Source organism: Sebastes fasciatus, chromosome 17 (genome assembly GCF_043250625.1).
Source record: "Sebastes fasciatus isolate fSebFas1 chromosome 17, fSebFas1.pri, whole genome shotgun sequence".
NCBI classification, from domain to species: domain Eukaryota; kingdom Metazoa; phylum Chordata; class Actinopteri; order Perciformes; family Sebastidae; genus Sebastes; species Sebastes fasciatus.
Window position 1 is genome coordinate 8343582 of NC_133811.1, and position 20492 is coordinate 8364073.

The following is a 20492-nucleotide window of genomic DNA, read 5'->3' on the forward strand; positions in this document are numbered from 1 at the left end:
TGAGTTGTTTGAAATAACACATGGGAACTAAGGTTGCAGAGCAAGAAACTGCATGCTTGAGGGCTAAATATTTCCATGGGGCCTTAAAAAGCCCCAGCACTGTTGTGTTTTAAAGCTGCAGTGGGTTGAAATGGTTTTTAAAAGTTAGTTCTATAAAACGGTCACTATGTCCTGACAGTAATGCATGACGCAGATAATCTGAAAAAAAATCATGTGCCTCTGTGTCCTCCGGTGCTCCTAATGGCATCTGCAAGATTTCACAGACTGGAGGAAAACAATCAGTCAGAGCTGATCTGGAGCCTTGTCGTCTCTGAGCAGCTGTCAATCACTCGTAAACTCAGATCAAACAGTCAAACTAGGCAACGCTGATCAAATATGAATCAATATTCTGTTACTGTAATGCTTATTTCTCTCCTCAAATGTTTTCAGAAACATCTTGTAGTGTACTGTTTAGCTGTAAAATGAGAGTTTGTCACCCGGCAGCCATGTTGAGGAAATACCAAGCACCGCCCACCAGCCGGAGCTAAACAGTACACTACAATATGTTTCTGAAAACATTTGAGAGAAATAGACATTAAAGTAACAGAATATTGATTCATATTGAGCAGCGCTGCCTAGTTTGATCGGGGCTCAAGTGATAGACAGCTGCCTCCGTTGAATGAACAGCCAATAGGAACACTCTCTGAAATGACCTGTGATTTGTCAAAGTCTTCCGCCATGGGCTTTTTTAAAGCCTGAAAACAGAGCCATGAGGAGGTACAGGAGTCTAGTTATCTCTCAGAACACTTGAATTACAATATGCTGAAAGGTTATTATGGAATTTTTGCCAAATGATGGCAAACGTATACTGCAGGTTTAAGATCTTCATTCAAACGCAGTTTCTCAAAAAGGAACATTTTTTTTTTTAGAGCTGCAACGATTGTCAATTATTAATTGACAACTATTTTGATAGTCAAGTAATTTAAATATAAAATTCTAACTTCAGCTTAAGGTGAATATTTTCTGGTTTCTTTACACTCCTATGACAGTAAACTGAATCTTTGAGTTATGGACACAAGACATCTTGGGCTTTGAGAAGCACTGAACTTTTAGAACAAATTACTGAGAATATAATCAACTGTAGACTATAATGAAAATGAACCTTAGTTTTAGCCCTAAATGTAACCAGTTGGCGCTGAGCATCATTTTGCAGACAGGCAACAGTTTCTGCCAATTCTTGTTTGATGCAGGTCTTTGTACTTGGGTGTTTTCCCACCACTGCACAATAATTAATATTCAAAAGCAAGCCTTATTTGCATTTAATCACCTCAAATTACAGTAATTAACAAGCTGCACAGTCAGCAAGCTGTAGTGGTTCTCCCTGCATTTGCTTACCAAAGTGCAAAAAAACTTTGCATTTGAAAATTGAGGCAACACTTAAACTGTAAATTGTTGAGACCTAATATTTTTAAAGGATTGCGGACAGGGCATTTTGTTAGAGGAACCATTGTTTGTAACACATCTTTTACACACTAGATGGCACCAAACCTACATCACATCAATATGCTTTGGCATTCACCAGAATCACACAGCTAGCCCTTACCAAAAAGGTTATTCAAGTGTGCCATTAGTACACTTCTTTTTAGACTTAAAATATGAGAGTAGTCTTTCAGTTTACCTTTTATATACTTAAAATAAGTATACTTGGCTTGTACTTAATCTTTGATAGATATACTTGCCTTATAGGCTTACAGAAAGGTCAACTTGGCTCAGTCATGCTTATTTTTTTGATAGAGTAGCCTATTAAAGTGTGTGAGAGTTTGTAAATAGATGTTTTGTAATGGATTTACTTCAATAACTTTCTATATATTAGCAAAATTTAATCTTTTTTTTTTAATCACCACAAATCATCAAGTCAAATATAAAAGGAGCAAGTCTCTTTATGTAATACACAAATCGTTGGCTAAGTACTATAAGTTAAAGTATACTTTCATAAACTAAAACCTGGGCTGCAAGTATACTTGCAGTATAAAAACTATCAAACTAGAAGTTTACTGAGAACTTTAAAAAAGTGGTCCAGAAGTATACAACTAGTAAACTAACAGTATACCTATTCACTTGTACTATAGTTCATAGTATAGTTGCAGTACAAAATACAACTTTGATGTAAACTAGTTGAATACTCAACTATACTATTCTTACAAAGTAAATTTTTGTACACAAAAGTGGCCAAATTTAGTCCCAAGAGGTATTGAAGTAGTACACTACTAGTACATTGATATTAGTATACTTGAAGAACCCTATTCAAGTTCATAAAATAAACTTGAAGTATACTACTTTTTCATAAGGGAGGTGGTGAAGTCAAGACAAAACAAGATGTAAAGTTAATACGTTTTATTTCAAAAGACTAATTATTCATCCCATAACACCTGCTGCACCTATAGAAGAAGATCATAATTAGAAACCAGGCTTGAACATATAGAACAGCAAGAAATAAGCAAGTACTCACCTACTACTGTACCGGACGTAGCCAGATCCTCTTCCATTTGGTCTCCTGATGAACTCTCTGGGCCTGTGGCTTGTAAGATGTAGCCAGCCGCTGGGTAGCTGGCCGCTGGGGAGCCACATAGGCCTGCTGGGGAGCCACAAAGGCCTGCTGGGGAGCCACGTAGGGCTGCTGGGGAGCCGGCCGCTGGGGAGCCACGTAGGGCTGCTGGGGAGCCACGTAGGGCTGCTGGGGAGCCACGTAGGCCTGCTGGTGAGCCGGCCGCTGGGGAGCCACGTAGGCCTGCTGGGGAGCCACGTAGGCCTGCTGGGGAGCCAGAAGCTGGGGAGCCACATAGGCCTGCTGGGGCTTCCTGACACTCCCTTCCTTCTGGTCAGGTTTTTTCAGCCGTCTGATAGCGTGGCCACCATGGCGTTGAGGGATGTTGTGGGTTCTGGTTGGGGCGAAGCGCTGACCAGAGGTGCCCGTACCTGCACTGCTGGGGATCTGCTCCATGGAGGTGTAGCCCGTGGACGTCTGTAGACGGCTCGGCTGGAAGCCGGCCGGAGCACTGGGTTTGTCGGACACTGGAACAGATTGGCTATAGCGGCTCGAGGTCATGTGGGACGTGGAAGTAGGCTTGTAGCTCCCTTGGGCATTTCCTGCATTCACAGGAAACAGTTTGCTTGTGTACGGTTTTCCAGCCTCGGTCTGGCCGGGGTCATTTCCAATCCACTCATTTTGGAGAGAGGAGAAAGTGGAAGGTTTAGAAGCTACAGAGCTACAACGTGAAGACACTCTTCTAGCAAGGGCACTGGATGATGTTCTCGTCTGTACAGGTCTTCCGTGTGGCGGAGGAGGAGCACCTGCACCAAACAGGCTGGAAGACGTCGAGGGAGTTGGAGCTTTCTGTGCTGCCGACTGATGGGAGGCCGAGTTGAAGGAGTAGCTCTCCCTAGAAGGACTCTGAAGAGATGCAGAACTGCTGGACAGATATTTGCTAGTACTTGGCTCACCCTGCTGAATTCTCTTCTCATTGTACTTACTCACAGAACTTCCACTAGCAATAGAAGTAGAAAGACCAAATAACTGCTTTTTTGGCATCTTTTGCGCATTCACCGGAGTCACCTTTCGCCAGTTGGTAGGTTTTGACACCGAGCTGCTCTGCACCGACCCGACTGAAGCATAGACACTTTTATCCGGCTGTGAAACATGTTGTGTGTAGCCACTACTGGAAAGTCCCCGGCTATAACCACCGCTAACTGCAGTCTCTGTGTTGAAGCTGCCGCTTTGACCTGAGCGCGGCGAAACCGAGGCCTGTCTGAGTTCATTCTGGGGATAGCTGCCACCAAATCCACCATCCTGATGCGAGAAGCCAACATATGTGTTGCTGTTTAGTCTCTGAGCTGCAAGAGAAACAAAAACAAGTGTATAAATCCACAGCTGGTAAATCACAGCATTAATTGACAGTGACACATTTGTGTTCTGCTCACCTTGTGCAGCCCATGAACAGCATACATGCTCTGCTTGAACTAAGCACATCAGCAAAATCCTGCACAGTAAAAGAGACATCAAGGTCAGAAGAATTGGGACGACTAACAGAAACTCAACAACACACTTAAAGTAGCTGCAAAAAAAAAAAAAAAAACGTACCCCAAATGAACTCCATAAGCCATTTCTGTGCAGCTTCGTCACCTCAACAGTAGCCCAACTGCCCTGGAGCTACTTGCTCTGCATGTGTGTGCAGCAGAGAGGTAGCATTTATTGCAGCCTGCATCCAATCACTGCTTAATGAAGTGATTGTCTACAGGTGCCTGCTGTTGTGCTCTCAGGTTGACTCTGAGAAAAGAGTGCTGTTGATTTTCTTATTTTCTGCCGCCTCTGTGTTCTCAAATCCTGTGTTTAATATAATATGTAAAGAACTGAAGTGTAAAAGCTTTATTTTTTTAGAAAGAGTTTTTTTTACACACACACATATAGTGACAGTTAAAGCTTCAGTAGGCAGAATGTTTTTGGCATCATTGGGCAAAAATTTCCATAATAACCTTTCAGCATGTTGTAATTCATGTGTTGAATTACAACACGCTGGCTGACCTGCAACGAATCCTGGTTGAGGAATGGAACGCCATCCCACAGCAACGTGTGACCAGGTTGGTGACCAGCATGAGGAGGAGGTGCCAGGCTGTTGTGGCTGCGTATGGATCTTCCACCGCTACTGAGGCTCCTGACGGAGTATTAAATGAATAAAGTGTAAAATTGCCAATATGTCTTGTTTGTTCCTTGTTACTGAAAGAGAGTTCAATCATCCAATCCACCAAACAACTCAAAACAAGAGTCAATTCCAACAGGAGAATACACTGTTTACCATTGGCAGAGCATTTTGGTAAAGTTTTCTTGGGCGCTACCTACATAATCAGCTGTGCTGCTCATCCCACAAGTGCATGATCCTTACAAGTTGGACATCATTGTGAAGGAAAATAAATAGGCTTTCCAACGATGGAAAATACAATGCCAATTAGCATTGTAAAAATAGAGAAATAATCCACCAAACACAGATTTCCAAACTTTTTTTTCCGAGTTTATATTGGTTTTTTTTAGGTGTCTCAAATACGTTTTTTTGCCGGCCCCGTCCACAGTAGTACATTGCTTTGCTCTTATGCGGTAACTCCTGTCTGTTTCTCCAAACAGGGGGTGTGCCGACCGTTATCGACTGTAAGTAATACACAAGTAATACAACCCCACTTCAAAACACCCCAACTACCCCTTTAACAGCTCACTTTGTTACACTGAGATTTCTCCTCTCTGCATCAGGCCTGACCTTGAAAAAGAGCATGTATAGTCTTGAAGGCCTTGTTAATATTATTAATGATGACGGCTGTACCCCATGATGCTCACTAGACCCAGGCGGCACCCTGCAGTAATGATGCAGTCGACCCTAACTGTGACAAAACAACACATCAAGATGAGGCTGATCCGATCAGCGTGCCTCCACCTTCTGTTTGCACAATATAAATCACAACAATCTCCACATCATACATCCCAATTTCATTTGAATTATGTTGGTGAGAAACGGCTGAGCAAAATGCATGATGTCATGCTCGCATGTGAGCGTGATATCATCAGCTTCCTGTGTCTGTTTGACTGATCTGTGACCATGTGGGACGCTCCACATGAAGATGACCCCGGTGTAGGTGACACACACACACACACTGAGGATATGCTCCCTGGTAGTCTGGCAGGTGTGAATCTTCATCCCAGACTGTGCTTGGTCAATAGTGTTCATTAGTGACTCCCCTGCTGCCAGAAGAAGCATGATGCAAGCGCACGACAAGTGGTGCGACAAATGAATCTGTCACTCTGTCCTACTTTCCCCGAGTACTGTATACGCCATCATCAGGTACACTTCTTGAACCCAGCTTTATTAAAAAAATTTACAATCTTATTTTTCATCTTTGAGTGTTCGACATTCACACGGGCATCCTGTATGAGCCACAGCGGCCATGGCAAATTTCCTCCTCTTCGCCGTAGGAAGGAGTGACACCTCGCATGCGATGACCAGATGAGTGTGGTGGCTTAGATCAAAGACACAATTTCCTGTCGCAGGAAATAGCGCAGAGGATTTCTTTTCTTTTTTTTTTCAGGAGCAGTTTCTGAATTCTTTCCATTACGCTTATCAACATTCATACGAGCAAGTCCTCCATTGGAATCAGCAAAAACATTCCAGATAGCGCCGGCTTTTAGAAAAAAAAACGTGGAAGGGTAACATAAATCAAACGGCAAGTGAGATCTATTCATCAAAGTAGGCGACTCTTTTCTCCTTGTGGATGATCTCTCTCATTTTAATTCCAAATCTGCTTGCATCATGTCTCACAAGGACACGTTTTCTGCCTTAATGTTGATCTCCACGGGACCAGAGAGTTGCTCTAACAAAGGACATTCACTGTTCGATCTGCACGGACCCTTGACCCGTGGACGCTCATTTGGGGAGGTTAAAAGGTTACACTGCTCATGAGCTTTCGTGCATGGTAAGATATATTTGTTGCCACAAAAAGGGGTGTGATGGAGGAGAGGGAAAACGCAGCATCATCATCTAATGTATGTGCAGAGCTATGCAGGACATGGGGACATTTGCGAGAAGGGTCAGTGACACAGCTGGAGACCCACGGAGCCACCTGGATCCGATTCTTTACTTTGCTGTCATCAAAACTATAGGCTATAGCTACATATGTACTATATTCCATACTCAAGGTTTACTTACTAACTTTTTTTGGAGCAAATGGCACCTGCACAGATGTAAGCAACTACACTTTTGGTCATTTTCATGTTTTAAACAGTGGGTCTGAAAAGTGAAGCCAATGTGGAAGTGCATTAAACTTGCATTCTTTCTAACAGCCAGCAGGGGGCGACTCCTCTGGTTGCAAAAAGAAGTCTTCTCACTTGATTTATTACCTCAGCAAACATTGTAAACATGAGTTTATGGTCTCAATCGCTAGTTTCAAGTCTTCTTCAATACAGCATGATGTTCATTTAGTAAATTATGATCCCATTTAGAGTCAAATAGACCATTATTATTTTTATTTTGGTTGTCTAAAAATGTCTTATTCAGCGTTTGGTTGCAATTAGCTCCACCCTCTTGTGTCACTTCTGGTTGCAAAAAAACACCAAGATGGTGACAGCCAAAATGCCGAACTCAGCAGTCCACAAACCAATGGTTGACGTCACGGTGACTACGTCCACTTCTTATATACAGTCTACGTTTTTAAAGGTACAGTGTGTAGGATTTGGTGGCATTTAGTGGTGTGGTTGCATTTGCAACCAACTGAGTACCCCTCCGCTCACTCCTCCCTTTCCAAAACAGCGGTAACGTGAGCCGCCGAATGCAAAACCGTGGTGACGCCATTCTCCTTGGTCAGAGGCCATCCTTACCATAATAACACTACTTTATAAGCAACAAAAGTCAGATGGTGACTGGCGGTACCACGGTTTTGCACCATGCGGCTCACGTTACCGCAGTTTCACAAGCATGTTGGAGAACTACGGTGGCCTTCAGGTAAAGTATTTGGTTTGTCCGTTCTGTGTTACTGTGTAGAAACGTGGCGGAGCAACATGACGGACTTCGTGAAGAGGACATGAAGGATATGAAGGGCTCATTCTAAGGAAATGAAAACACAATGGTTCTTAGTTTCAGGTGATTATACATTAATGAGAACATAGCTATGAATATTATATTTTATTTCTACGATTTAAATCTATATTTATTTATCAATATGTATAACTATATTGCTGCATTAAAATGCTACTCAAACTACTTTCAGCTGCAGATTAATACACATTTGGTGCTCTGGTGAGTATTTGGGGCAGCAGGACGAGCGGTGTATGTGGGATTGAGTCAAAATGAAATACAGTGTGTGTGTTCATGGTAATGAAGGAACATGTCACCCAGTGCAACAATGAGTGGCTCATTGATGTGACTTCACTAGTTTTTGGACAACAATGAAGCTCTATGGCACAGAGGAAGAATAGCTTGCCAGTGGGATCTATTGTAGTTAGCTTTTTTGACAATAATAAATGTCTTTGCGCTTTAAAGCAGATTTTTTTTGGTGGCTGTGGTAACAAGGTGTAATCAAAACATTGATATATTCTCACCTTTTATGTTGATATAGCTGATACTAAAGTGAGAGATTTACCATTTTTTTATCATGCAAGATGTAACAAGCAGTGCTTATAAACCTGTAAGGGAACGTCCTCTTCCAAAGTGAGCAGCATCATCTCCTCAAAGTCCGTAATGTAGCAAGATGCTGTGAAATGAGAGAGAGACAGTCAGCAGATGGTGTCTCCTCTCCGGAAGAATCTACCCTTTGGCCTCCGAACCGTCCTTCTCCTTCTGACCAATCAGGCGCTTCAGATCCCTGTTGGGTGCGCTGGGCACCCTCCCGCTCCGGCATCTGGTCCAGCATTTGAAATAATGAAGGTAATAATAATGAGCTTAAGTCCAGGAAGGCGAGAGGTCAAACTACCTATGGAGAGTTCACACCCGACACATTCCACCAGCAGCTCGAGGATCCGTCATCACAGAGGCTTCACTTTACAGCGGACGCTGTTCTGAGGCTAAAGTTAAAGGATAATATCAGGTCTAATTGATGTTTCTCACCAAAGTAACTGCTGTGATCTGGGATTACGGCTACATCACTACAGCAAAGCCAACAGTTTAACCAGATTAAACTAAGCCATTTTATCTGGAGGTAAAACAAAAAGTGATTACACCCTAATGTGAGTAGTAATGCCTCAATGCACAGCTCTACCAAATACATTTGGCTAGCATGGAGGTTTATTTAAATGCGCTAAATGCGAGATTGGGAGTATCAACATGGCGACGGCTGAGCCGGCAGCTCGCAGCTAACAGTGGAAACAACGGAAACAGTGCTGATGGAGCTAACAATTTTGACCTGGGGGAGAACTGGAGGGTGGGTGCTACGCTTCCACGACAGCATCGTCGATCGGGACGGAGTTATCAGCGGTAACCGCCGTATGAGAGCAGTGCAGAGCGGTGCCCATTAGTTAGCCAGTGGGGCACGCTCACATGCACGAACATGCACTAAAAGCACGCACGGGCGGCCAGACTATGGCCCTGTTCAGACCTGAGTGATCTGATCACAAGTGGACAGCTTTAAGTACATCTGTTCACACATGGCATTAGAATGCGTCTGGAGTGACCACTTGTGATCAGATCTCACTTCCCCGCTCTATGTGCAAATTAACACGTAGTTAACACACGGCTAATACAGCAGACGTTGTGACATTATATTACATGAATGTCAGTAGTAATATCCTACATATTCGTGAATTCGAGTACATTTTATTAACATCAACATATAAGGTTATTGTACCGGCGGTTGCCTTTGCCAGGCAACAGCGGAGTACAGAGCTTCAGAGAGCCGCGGAGGAGAGCAAGCGAGCAGGCGGGCGGGTGTCAGCGCTGTGCAAACAACGGAACAAAAACACAGACACATCTCCGACAGTATAACAGATAATAAAACACTTTGCGTGTCTGATAGTCTGTAGATTATGTAGCCTACAGATAAGATATATTTTAATAAAATACAGTTGTACCAACAGAATACAGTAGAGCACAGAGGCTGTTTTCCATGCTGTGAGGCTGACAAGTGCTCGCGTCTGCCTGTCACATGACATTCACATGTGGAGCACAGTGATCCCGCGGATCCCAGCGGGACGTCAGTTGAGTATGTGGTCCTTAATGTGGCCCAGGACACATTTGCGTACACACGGCTAAAAGAATGTGGCTATATGTAGCCCAGACCGACTCTGAATGTGGTCTGAGCGATCGGATCTCAATGCGTCCTCAATGCGTCTTGAGTGCGTTCACACCTGTACTTAGAGCTGTCCACTTGTGATCCGATCACTGAGGTTAATACCAGGTCTGAACAGGGCCTAAGTCAACAAAGCACGGAGAAGCTCTGATTACAACACACACAGAGGGAGAGCGACTTCATTCTCTGCTCAGGTAGACATTACTCCTCTATATCTTTACATAGCAAATAGTTGTTTGCTGCTATGCTAATGCTCTGAATATCATACAGAGAACCTTTAAGTCATTGTTTATGAACCACTGTGGGTCTACTGAAGGGGGATTTGATCCTGAGTGTCTTCAGATGGTTTCCTGTTTCTATTTAGAGGCACTTTATTAATCCCTCATTGGGGAAATTCAATTTTTACACTCTCTTGTTGTTATTCACTAGGGGTTCGGTGTCTTGCTCAAGGGAGGAGGTGAACTGGTTTCGGCTACCAGTCCACACAGGAAACGGTTTAAAGTGACTTCAGGACTTGAACCGGCCAGTTCTCAAGCAAAGTCCCATACAGACTGAGCTACTGCCGTCCCCCAAGCCGGACTATTCGCCCGGCTCACTGCTAAATTGCAGCCCAACTCATTGATGCACGAAGCCGATGATGAAGGAGTGCAGGAGTGCAGGAGTATCTTGTCCTTCTTTAAAACGGGTCAAGGCCATTTATAATCAACCAGCAACACAGGCCTTATTTGAGAGGGACCAGAGGAGAGACTCTTTAATGAATCATAGTGGGGCTTATTCCTCTGCTCTGCCTAATCAATCAGAAGGGCTTGATCGACATCGGAACAATTCATCTTTATACTTTGCTCCCTTGAGGATCTTTGAAAGAAGGTAAAGTGTTACCTTTTTCTTTCAATTTCAACACATGAAAACCTAAGCTTCATTCAGAGTTAGAGAGAATGAGGCAGGATGGGAAATATGTCTCTCTAATTGAAAACTCCCTAACCTCCTTCTCCTATAAACAACCACAGCAACAACAAAACAAAAACTTCTGACGAGCCACATGGAGATCGAGAGACTGATTCGTGGCCAGCTGGAGGACAGTGGAGCCCACAACAAGGCTTCAGGACACTCTGCTGCTCTGAGGCCCAGAGGAGGGGAAGTCGTGGGGGTGGTGGTGGTGGTGGGGGGGGGCTATAAAGCCTGGCAGAGCCGTGCCGCTGCTCCGTTTACAGTTGTAGTCAATTCAGAGATCAATGGAGACACAGTCCTGAAGACTTCAGAGGGACGCTGCATTGTTGCGGTGGAGAGTTTTACATGAGCCTCTCTTTCATATGAGACAGGACTTTGTTGAGAGCATTTGTTTCTCATTTTCCGCCGGTCTGGGGACCCATTGCGGTTAAGCACCAAGAGGTTTTTGTTTAAATTTCAAGAGCATAAAGAATCCCATTTTGACATGTGAACACATACATGTTGTACAAACTCTGTGGTGAATACACCCAAGTGGGACTGATGGATTAGACAATTAAACGCAAATCAAATCCATTTGCATTGTGAGTTTTACGAAAGTTCAATTGAAATCTGAATTCTCCGGAGATCAATAAAGTATTTCGGATTCTGATTTCTCCTCCTTTTTTGTTCAAACTATAATGATACTGCAGCTGTTGTGCAGATTCTTTTCCATTTTTCAAAATAGAATAAAACCGGACATGTGGAAACACCCGTCTTGGTGGACAGTTCCTCCAGCCCCTTACGAAAAAGTAGCATACTTCAAGTTTGTTTTATGAAGTATACTTAAGTAAAGTTCAAGTGTATTTCCCCCAAGTATACTTTGCATAGTAAGTATACTAATATCAATGTACTAGTAGTATATTCGTAAGTGTGCTACTTCAATACTTCTTGGGACTAAATTGGCCCACTTTTTGGTTTATAAAAGTATCCTTGTAAATATACTTTAAGTGTAAGAATAGTAAACTTTGAGTACACTACTAGTTTACATCTAAGTTTAATTTTGTACTAAACTATACTATAGGTATACTGATAGTACTTAACCAATGATTCATGTGTAACATAAAGATACTTGCTCCTTTTGCTATTTGACTGGATGTTTTGTGATGATAAAAAAAAAAAAAAAAATTGTTTCCCTTGCATGCCTCCACGGTGAACGAGTGATAAAGTACTCAGAGCATACATTGGGCCCGTAGAGCAGGCGCAGTAGCGTTTCCTGTAACTCCGCCTCCCAGCCCTCGCTCCAGCCTCGGTCTCATTCACATGAACGGAGGAAGGGAAATAACTCTGGATTCGGCTATAAGTGCATTTTACAACTTTTAGGACCTAATGATTTAAATAAGGGCTATTCAAGTGTTCATACTGGGGAGTTGATTTACCAAAAAAAAAAAATGATGCGCTGACTTACAGACGTCTCTTTCCCAATGTAAGTCTATGGGAAAAAGTCTTTTTGGGTCCAATGGCATCACGTGACGGACACGGAAGTTGTAGTACCGCCGTTTGGCCACTACAGAAATTAGCTCCAAAGCCCGGCGTTCTTCCTGGGTGCTTCATATAAACGGCAAATTCTAAGGTAACAAAAACACACACAATTATTATTTTCAGGTGATTATACACACTAAAGAAATACTTAATAATATTAGATTACATTTCTGTAAGTAGATCCCCCTAAATGCTACACACTGGTCCTTTAAAGTTGCTCGGAGATTTGCGTCCGTTGGAACTGAAGTAATATTCTGAACTAATTTTGAGGGTGGATACTAAAAATTAATCCATAATATTACTTCAGATATTGTACTAATCTAATTACTCAAAAATGCATGCGAAAAGGCCTCCCGGAGAGCCGCTATCACTACAAAAGAAAAGAATAAAACTCAAACTTTCATCTTTTCGGTTAGCCTATTGCAATTTTGACAAAGTACAAACCAGGAGCTGATTTCTTAGCAAAAAAAATAATTTGACTTTTAGATAGATAGTGATGTCAGAAAGACTATCTGGATAACGAATACCATGATTCAGGTGTGTGTGTGTGTGTGTGTGCACATACTGCAGCCTTTATGAAAGTGATAAATGGGCGTCCAGTTGTCTTTAATGGGTAGTTGGGCCAGCTGTACCAACTCCTCCTCGCTTGCATCCTCTGGCAAACACAATTAGTCACATTGATCAAGTGAGCAGCAGAACAATGGGGTAATACCCCGCTGGAACCAGCTCTGTGGTTCACTCACCCACCAGACTGGTTAGACATGATGGATTTAGGCAACATACAGGAAGCTGGGCGAGCGACTCCATCGATAGCAAATAAGTTCATTGTTAAAAGAAGGAAAAGGAAGATAGACTTTGTTTCACGGTCCTCTGCGCTGCTTGCTTTTTAAAAGTGGGAAAACCATAAAGCAGAGTGACTGTGTAGTAAATGTAAATGATGACATATGTCCTCAGTTGAGAGAGAGACAGCTGTATTTGTCATAGCAATGCCAGCGGAGGGGGGTAGATGCCACTTTGTCTCTGTCGTCATGCTGCTGACTGTTGTGGTCTCTTTTCAACATGTTCAATTCCTCACAGATGTGGCGTTCACTTTTAAGGCATATTCCCTATCACGGCCATTAAACCCATGTAATGGCGCCAAGATGTTCCCGGAGACAGGAGGAAATAAAAAAAAAAAGGCCATGCTGCGCTCCAGAGGAACATTCTCAACACTGAAAAGAAATACTGTAGTTTTGCTTTCTTTTTTTATGCAATAGCAGAACCCACACGCTGCACACACACACAAAGCTGTTAAAGTTGCTTCCTTGAAAGAAACTCAAACAGCTTGTGGGAATACAAGACATAGCAAACAAAGCTGAAGTAAAGACGGGATCTTTTAATCAGCTGTGTGCAACAAAACAGCCTGAAAGAACACTGTAATTGGAGCAATTTCTTTCCTGTTTTTTAACAAGCTCTTTTGCACTGGGGGTAATGGTGAATGTATTTGCAGGGGTTCCTCTCTTTTCATTGCATTCCTGCTGAGCACAGTATAGCAAAACAGACCATATATTTTTCAGCCAGACTCATAAAAAGACAGAAAAAGGCACGGGTCCTAATCCACACTTTAATGAGCGAAAGCGGAAGTAATGACATGCAGGGAATAATCTTTCTTCTCTCTGCTCCGCCGGCTGACACCAATAACCCGTGGCCGGCCTAATGCCCCGCTTGTGACACGTTGTGTAATAGGAAAAGGAAAACTTCTCCTGGGAGTTTCTCCCACAGGCAATTATTAAGAATGATGACACTTTAACAATGGCCGGATCAGAGCGCTCGACTTTGTCATCGTGAGTGAATCCCATTATGCGGGCGGCATAATGGCCGTCAGTGAAGACAGAAAGAGAATGGGTATCACAAGGCGTCCTTTTTTTTTTTAACGCCGGAAAACAAAGCTTATATTTGAGGCGTCTCGCCGTCCGAGCCACCCTTTTGTGTCAGCCTCAATTGTTTTCTCCTCTGCGAGTAAATGCCCCGGCTTAATGTGGTTCGGCAGCTCAGAGAGAAATGATAGTCCAAATATTATTCATTTCTGCTAAATGAGTGTACAGACATAAAGCTTTATTTAGTCATTCCACATGCAGGACAATGTCTCCGTGTCATAAACATTTCTGGATCGCTATCAGAGGAGAACATCTTGATGAAGATGCTACTTTGGCTTCAAATGACGGGGAGGCTTTATTCAGTTAACTCCAGGCTCCCTCCCGCCCCCCCTCCAAATACCTAGATAGCAAATTTGGGCAATAAACACTTTGAGGAATGGCAGCTTGCCACCGCCTCTCTCTAGTCTGTCTCACTTTGTAGCATCATAAGGCCACAGGGGATTGCTTTTGTCATGTGGCCATTTAGAACAAACAGGGACGACAAATGTGACATTTGGGGAAGTTTGGGATTCATGCAGGTTATAGTTTAAACATGCGTGTAAAGTGTAAGGCTTGGGATTTGCCTGAGAAAGACATTAATTGACCTCTGGGTCATTCGGAGGAATTGCTCCACTATTTCTCTTAGCATAACCCCAACTATAGATGAAAAAAGGTTATATTCTTTCTTTTCACGAGGCTCTCTCTTTAACTGCTGAATGAAACAATGTCGCTGGTGTTTCAGAATCATCTGTATCTTATCACTGGAAGAAAAGAAAAAAAAATCCTCTAAACAGAAAAACGTGGAGAGCCAGACTTTCCTTTCAAAGAGCCTCCAGAGCGGCTGTTGTCTTTAAGGAGGGAGGGGAGATTGCTTTCAGCGGCCTCAGAACCAGGACTGGTTCTCATCATTTTGACAATAAAACTCAAGCAGTTGAAACAAAGCAAACGGTTCATGAAAAAAAAAAAAAAGAGAGAGAGAGAGAGAGAGAGAGAGAAAAAATGAGGGGGCTTGGAGATTTCCGCTGGTCTGCACTGAATTGTCCCCCTTCCTTCAAATCCAAAAGAGGAGCAGATTTTTAGAAAAGCTTTGGAGGCTTAATTCCTCTGTGGCACCCTGCGGCTGCAGGACGCTGCAGGGCTGCAAAGATGAATGAATGATTGTGCTTTTAAATTCCCAGAGGTTTGTTTTTGTTGCTTTTCTACAAGCTAAAGATCTGACAGAGTGAATGAATGAAAATGTGCCTTGTGGAGAGAGTTCAGTTCAGATGAGGAAACAGCTGACTTTAGGCACTTGCTGTTGCTTTAGTGTGGACATACGGAGCAGGCAACATTCACGTCCAAACAAATCTGAGATATTATCTATTAAAAGAGCACATTAATGAGGAAACATGGGCAGTGCATGCTTTAAAACACTATTGTACGTATATATTTACAGACAAATCTGTACACTTTTTACATGTTGCTACTGATAAATGCATTAAAAAAAGAGTCATAAGAAAAAAAAAACACCAGAGGGTGATAGTCCTCTCACACGTCGGCGCTCGTGGAGACCTGTGATAACCTGGGGTCAGAGTCCATCTCGAAGCGGTAGTGGTGGCCCTCCCACACCTCCCTGCAGGCGTCCCGCAAGTCATTGATGCGCTTCTTGATGCCCTTGCGGTTGAGATAAAGCACGAAAAGGAAGATGAGGCCCACGAAGCCCAGGACTATACCCAAGAAGACGTACGAGGTCTGCAAAGCGAGGTCGGCCCCCGCGCCCCTCTGGCGGCATCCCAGAGTCAACGTGCCCACGGTGAGCATGGATGTGTTTCTCATGCCGGCCGGGAAGGCGCACACAAGGTCTTCGGCGTCACCTATGCGTCCCTGCGATCTGTTGAGCCACAGGGCGAAAGGTTCGATTCCGCACGAGCACGTGAACGGGTTGTCCCCCAGCAGGAGGTCAGCTCCGGCTAGGGAGTCCAGCTCTCGCAGGCCCTCCTCGGGCACCGTCTTGAGGGCGTTGACGGTCAGGTCGAGCTCCTCCAGGCGCTCCAAGCCGGAGAAGGTGGCGTTGTGGATCGCCACCAGGGAGTTGTTGGACAGCTGGAGGCGCCGCAGGTCGGTCAGGTGGGAGAAGATGCGCGAGGGTAGATAGATGAGGCCGTTGTGGGACAGGTCAAGGCCCTTCAGGGAACCCAGGGAGCTCCAGCGGAGGGAGACGGCCAAGTCCATCACCGACGAGTGGTTGTAGAGGGCTCGGCTCAGGTTCAGCTCCCGCAGGGACTGGTTCTGCACGGTGAAGGCTTCCGGGTGGATGACCGCCAGCTGGTTGTTGCTCAGATCCAGGGAGCGGAGGCTGCGGAGTCCGGCGAAGGTTTGGGACTCCACCTCGGAGATTCTGGATGTGAGGAGAGACATCATTCACAACTTACAAGAGCAAGAAAGTGGAAAAAGAACCTGAGTTTCCACCAGACAATACATGGCCAGTACTCCCTCAGATATCATGGTGTACAAATATGGAACACCAAAAATACACGTTATCAAGAGCTCGTTATCCTTAGAACATTTTAAGATGAAATTATCATCACATTTAATTAATGATGTCTAATTATCTTTTGATATGTTTAGATTTATTTTATTTTCTTCTGTACTGTTTTTTGTATGTATTTCATTGTTTTTATTGGATTGTTTTCCACTGTTTGGTTAGCTTTTTCTGCACATTTTGTGTACTTCTCGTTGTTGTTGTTTAACTTTTGTTGTATTTTTAAAATGATGTTAGTTTAGATCTTTCTTAAATTGTTGTTTTTTTCTCCTGGGGTTGATGGGGGGGTCCTTTGTATATAAGCCTCTGGCTTCTTGACCTCTCCTGACACATTTCTTGTTTGTTTTTTTCATTGACTGGATTTTGTGAAGTTTTATATATGTGCAAATAAATAAATAATAAAAAAGGACTGACTTATTTTGGAGTAAAATCTAAATAAAATTGAATATGGGTGTCATTTTAATACACTTTGAAAGCCTGCAAAGCAAAGTTTAAAGTGCCATGTAACCAAAATTATGAAATCTGCTCTATATTTCAGCAACAAAATGAGGACCAACTGGTGACATGATGAAAATAGTGTTTTGCTATTGAGTCAAACTCTTCCATGTTAAAAGGAATCATGTGTTTTGCATTATTACAAAGTGATGTGAAATCACAAGAGGAGAGTCTCTTACCTGTTATTGCTCAGAGACAAGTTGGTCACGTTATCCAGCCCTCTAAAACAGTCCGGACCGATCCGACCGATCTGGTTCCCGGTGATGAACAGATTCCTGGTGTACCCCGGTATCCCGGTAGGTATACCTCTCAGCTCTCTGGAGACGCACTTCACGGTGTGAGCCGCCTCGGAGCACTCGCAGCGCGGCGGACACCGCGACGCGTCAACGGAGCCGAGCAGCAGCGCGCACAAGAAAACGACGCGCTGCGACAAATCCAGCATGTTGTGGAGGGAACAAAGTGAAACACACACAGAAAACAGAAAGAAACGGATGAATGAATCAGCTCCTCCAAGATATCATCATCATCACCACCATCATCAGCAGCATGTGTTGTGGTCCCGGCTGGGAATGCGCTTCAACTTTGCATGTGTGCTGCAGAGAGCAGAAGAAGAAGAAGTGTGGCTCGGATCTCCATGAGAACAGGACTGTGGGGGGGGTCTTGCTGGTCTGAGGAGGCTGTTTGATCCTTTCTGCCGTGAAGAAGAGGGGCGTCACTTCTTCTCTCCAACAATGAAGTTAAAAGGACCATCGCCTGGTGTGCGATGATATGTGGGGAGGGGCTTCTCTCTTTCTCTTTTCTGCCTGAAACCAGGTCCGGATCCACGAGGTCTTCTTCCTCTCTCAGACTCCAGCACACACTAATACTGGCACGAGGAGGAAGAGGAGGAGGATGATGAGGAGGAGGAGGAGGAGGAGGAGGAGGAGAAAGTGTTTCAGCTTCTTTCTCGTCATGTTCATTATTTCGCAGCCAGATATATAATCATGTGGCTTCAGTGGAACAATATTGCACCCTGAACTTTTTGATATGGAAATCTGGACTTTTTCTGATTGTACTGCAGGACGAAAAACAAACCACAAATATTGCAAGAAATCTGTTTCCTATAATAAAAAGGGAATAAAGTAAAAGTAGTAATACCACACTGTAAAAATACAGTGACCAATATTGCACCCTGAACTTTTGATATGGAAATCTGGACTTTTATGAAAAGAAACTAAAATATTGCAAGAAATCTGTTTTCTATAATAAAATGCCGCTGTCGAAGAAGTACTCAAGTAACCTTTACTTAGTAGTAATACCACAGTGTACAAATACTCAAGTAAAAGTAAAAGTTACAAGTAAAAGTCCTGCATTCAAAACATTAAGTAAAGTAAAAGTACTAAAGTATTAGTAAAAGTGTTATTACTTAAAGTATCAAAAGTTGAAGTACTATGCAGAATGATCCATTCTCATAGTCAGAACAATATATATTTGACTATAATTACTGACGCAACATCACATTTATATTGCAGCAACACTTAATCTACAATAATATTATAATTTATTAGTTGATTCAGATTATTAATACAAAATATAAATCTGTAAAGCTGCCAGAGGAATGTAAAGCCGTAAAAAGTACAATATTTCCCTCTAAGATGTAGAGCAATAGAAGTTTAAAGTTGCAGAAAATGGAAATACTCAATTAAAGTACCTCAAAATTATACCTATGTATAGTTCTTGAGTAAATGTACTTAGTTACATGTCATCACTGAATAAATGTGACTTAAATACTCATGTTTTCTTTCTGTTTAATAGTATCTAGTCAGGAATCATTGTCTCTTTTTACTCCTCTATAATTTAGTTTTTCAGAGGAGGTTTTTATGTGTATTGCTATTAAATGCAATGACTTTACCATAACTAAACTGTTCACTAGTTGGTGAATGTGTCCCTGGTGGTTCCCACCTCCCCAGGTGGTTTGTATGGTAAACGTGGGGGTGTTTGGAGGGGGGGCAGTCTAAAGCTTTTGATCTCCCTTTCCTTGAACAGCGTGCTGCTCTGCAGGATAACGGCCTCTGAGTGGTACTTTAAGCCACCTGATAGTAGAGTATCAAAGCTGTGACGGCTTCCCTTCCTTAATGTTTATTCTAACAGCTTATAATGATTATTACAGGAATCACTTCAGAGTGTATTCAGTGGTGGAAGAAATACTCAGATCCTTTACTGAAGTAAAAGTACTAATACTGCAGTGTAAAAATACTCTGTTACAAGTAAAAGTTCAATATCTTACTTAAGTAAAATTACCAAAGCATTAGCACCAAAATATACTTAAAGTATTAAAGTACAAATACTTGTTGGGCAGAATTATCCCTTTCAGAGAGTTTAGATTATTATGATATTATTGGAATATTATTACTGGGGCTGTCAACGCAAATTTGTTTTAACACCACTATTTTCTTTAATATTTCAGAGGTTGTAGCTCTAGTTTTAAAGCTAGAGTGAAGATACCGGTATCATATGAAACTAAAAAACCTAAGGAGTGCCATGAATGTCAGAGGAAAAAACTGGCATGGCCATTTTCAAAGGGGTCCCCTTGACCTCTGACCTCAAGATATGTGAATGAAAATGGGTTCTATGGGTACCCAGGAGTCTCCCCTTTACAGACATGCCCACTTTATGATAATCACATGCAGTTTTGGGGCAAGTCATAGTCAAGTCAGCACACTGACACACTGACAGCTGTTGTTGCCTGTTGGGCTGCAGTTTGCCATGTTATGATTTGAGCATATTGTTTTATGCTAAATGCAGTACCTGTAAGGGTTTCTGGACAATATTCATCATTGTTTTGTGTTGTTAATTGATTTCCAATAATAAATATATACATACATTTGCATAAAGCAGCATATTTTATCCACTCCCATGTTGATAAGAGTATTAAATACTTGACAAATCTCCCTTTAAGGTACATTTTGAACAGATAAAAAATATGCGATTAATCATGATTCAATATTTTAGTCGATTGACAGCCTTAATTATTATTTACTCATGCTTTAACACATAAGCAGCATTTTAATGTGATAGCTGGTGGAGGTTGAGCACATTTTAACTACCTTATGTCCTGTTGGACAGTTTAATCTATAGCACAATAACACATTTTATAAACTGAACTCACAGGTTTTCTTTGTGAAAATCTTAATCTGTAAAGTACAATGTTTCCCTCCGAGATGTAGAGGAGTAGAAGTAGAAAGTAGCATCAAATTGAAATACTCAAGTAAAGTACCTTAAATTTGTACGTAGTTACATTCCACCACTGAGAGTATTTATAGAAAATCCAGGAGGAGACTAGA

The 20492-nt window shown here is 42.6% G+C and overlaps 2 protein-coding genes across 2 annotated transcripts; both read right to left on the bottom strand.

The window, feature by feature from the left end:
• Nucleotides 1–2358: 2358 nt before the first annotated feature.
• LOC141754650 (uncharacterized) lies at nt 2359–4262 on the bottom strand. Its single transcript, XM_074613883.1, has 4 exons — nt 4118–4262; nt 3958–4016; nt 2489–3870; nt 2359–2417 (listed from the first exon to the last, which is right to left on the bottom strand). Exons 1-3 carry the CDS (start codon nt 4138–4140, stop codon nt 2492–2494), a joined length of 1461 nt encoding a protein of 486 aa, XP_074469984.1. The 5' UTR covers nt 4141–4262; the 3' UTR covers nt 2359–2417; nt 2489–2491.
• Nucleotides 4263–13243: 8981 nt separating this feature from the next.
• Nucleotides 13244–20437, bottom strand: tpbg1b (trophoblast glycoprotein 1b). Its single transcript, XM_074612523.1, has 2 exons — nt 17349–20437; nt 13244–16530 (listed from the first exon to the last, which is right to left on the bottom strand). Exons 1-2 carry the CDS (start codon nt 17609–17611, stop codon nt 15681–15683), a joined length of 1113 nt encoding a protein of 370 aa, XP_074468624.1. The 5' UTR covers nt 17612–20437; the 3' UTR covers nt 13244–15680.
• Nucleotides 20438–20492: the final 55 nt, after the last annotated feature.

Excerpts from the sequence above, each read along its gene's own strand:
- LOC141754650 (XM_074613883.1), bottom strand. The coding sequence starts at position 4,140 with ATGGCTTATGGAGTTCATTTGGG. Across the intron at positions 4,017-4,117 it reads GCTTATGGAGTTCATTTGGG|GATTTTGCTGATGTGCTTAG; the intron begins GTACGTTTTTTT and ends TTTACTGTGCAG. Across the intron at positions 3,871-3,957 it reads CTGTTCATGGGCTGCACAAG|CTCAGAGACTAAACAGCAAC; the intron begins GTGAGCAGAACA and ends TTTCTCTTGCAG.
- tpbg1b (XM_074612523.1), bottom strand. The coding sequence starts at position 17,611 with ATGCTGGATTTGTCGCAGCGCGTCGTTTTCTTGTGCGCGCTGCTGCTC. Across the intron at positions 16,531-17,348 it reads TTGTCTCTGAGCAATAACAG|AATCTCCGAGGTGGAGTCCC; the intron begins GTAAGAGACTCT and ends CCTCACATCCAG.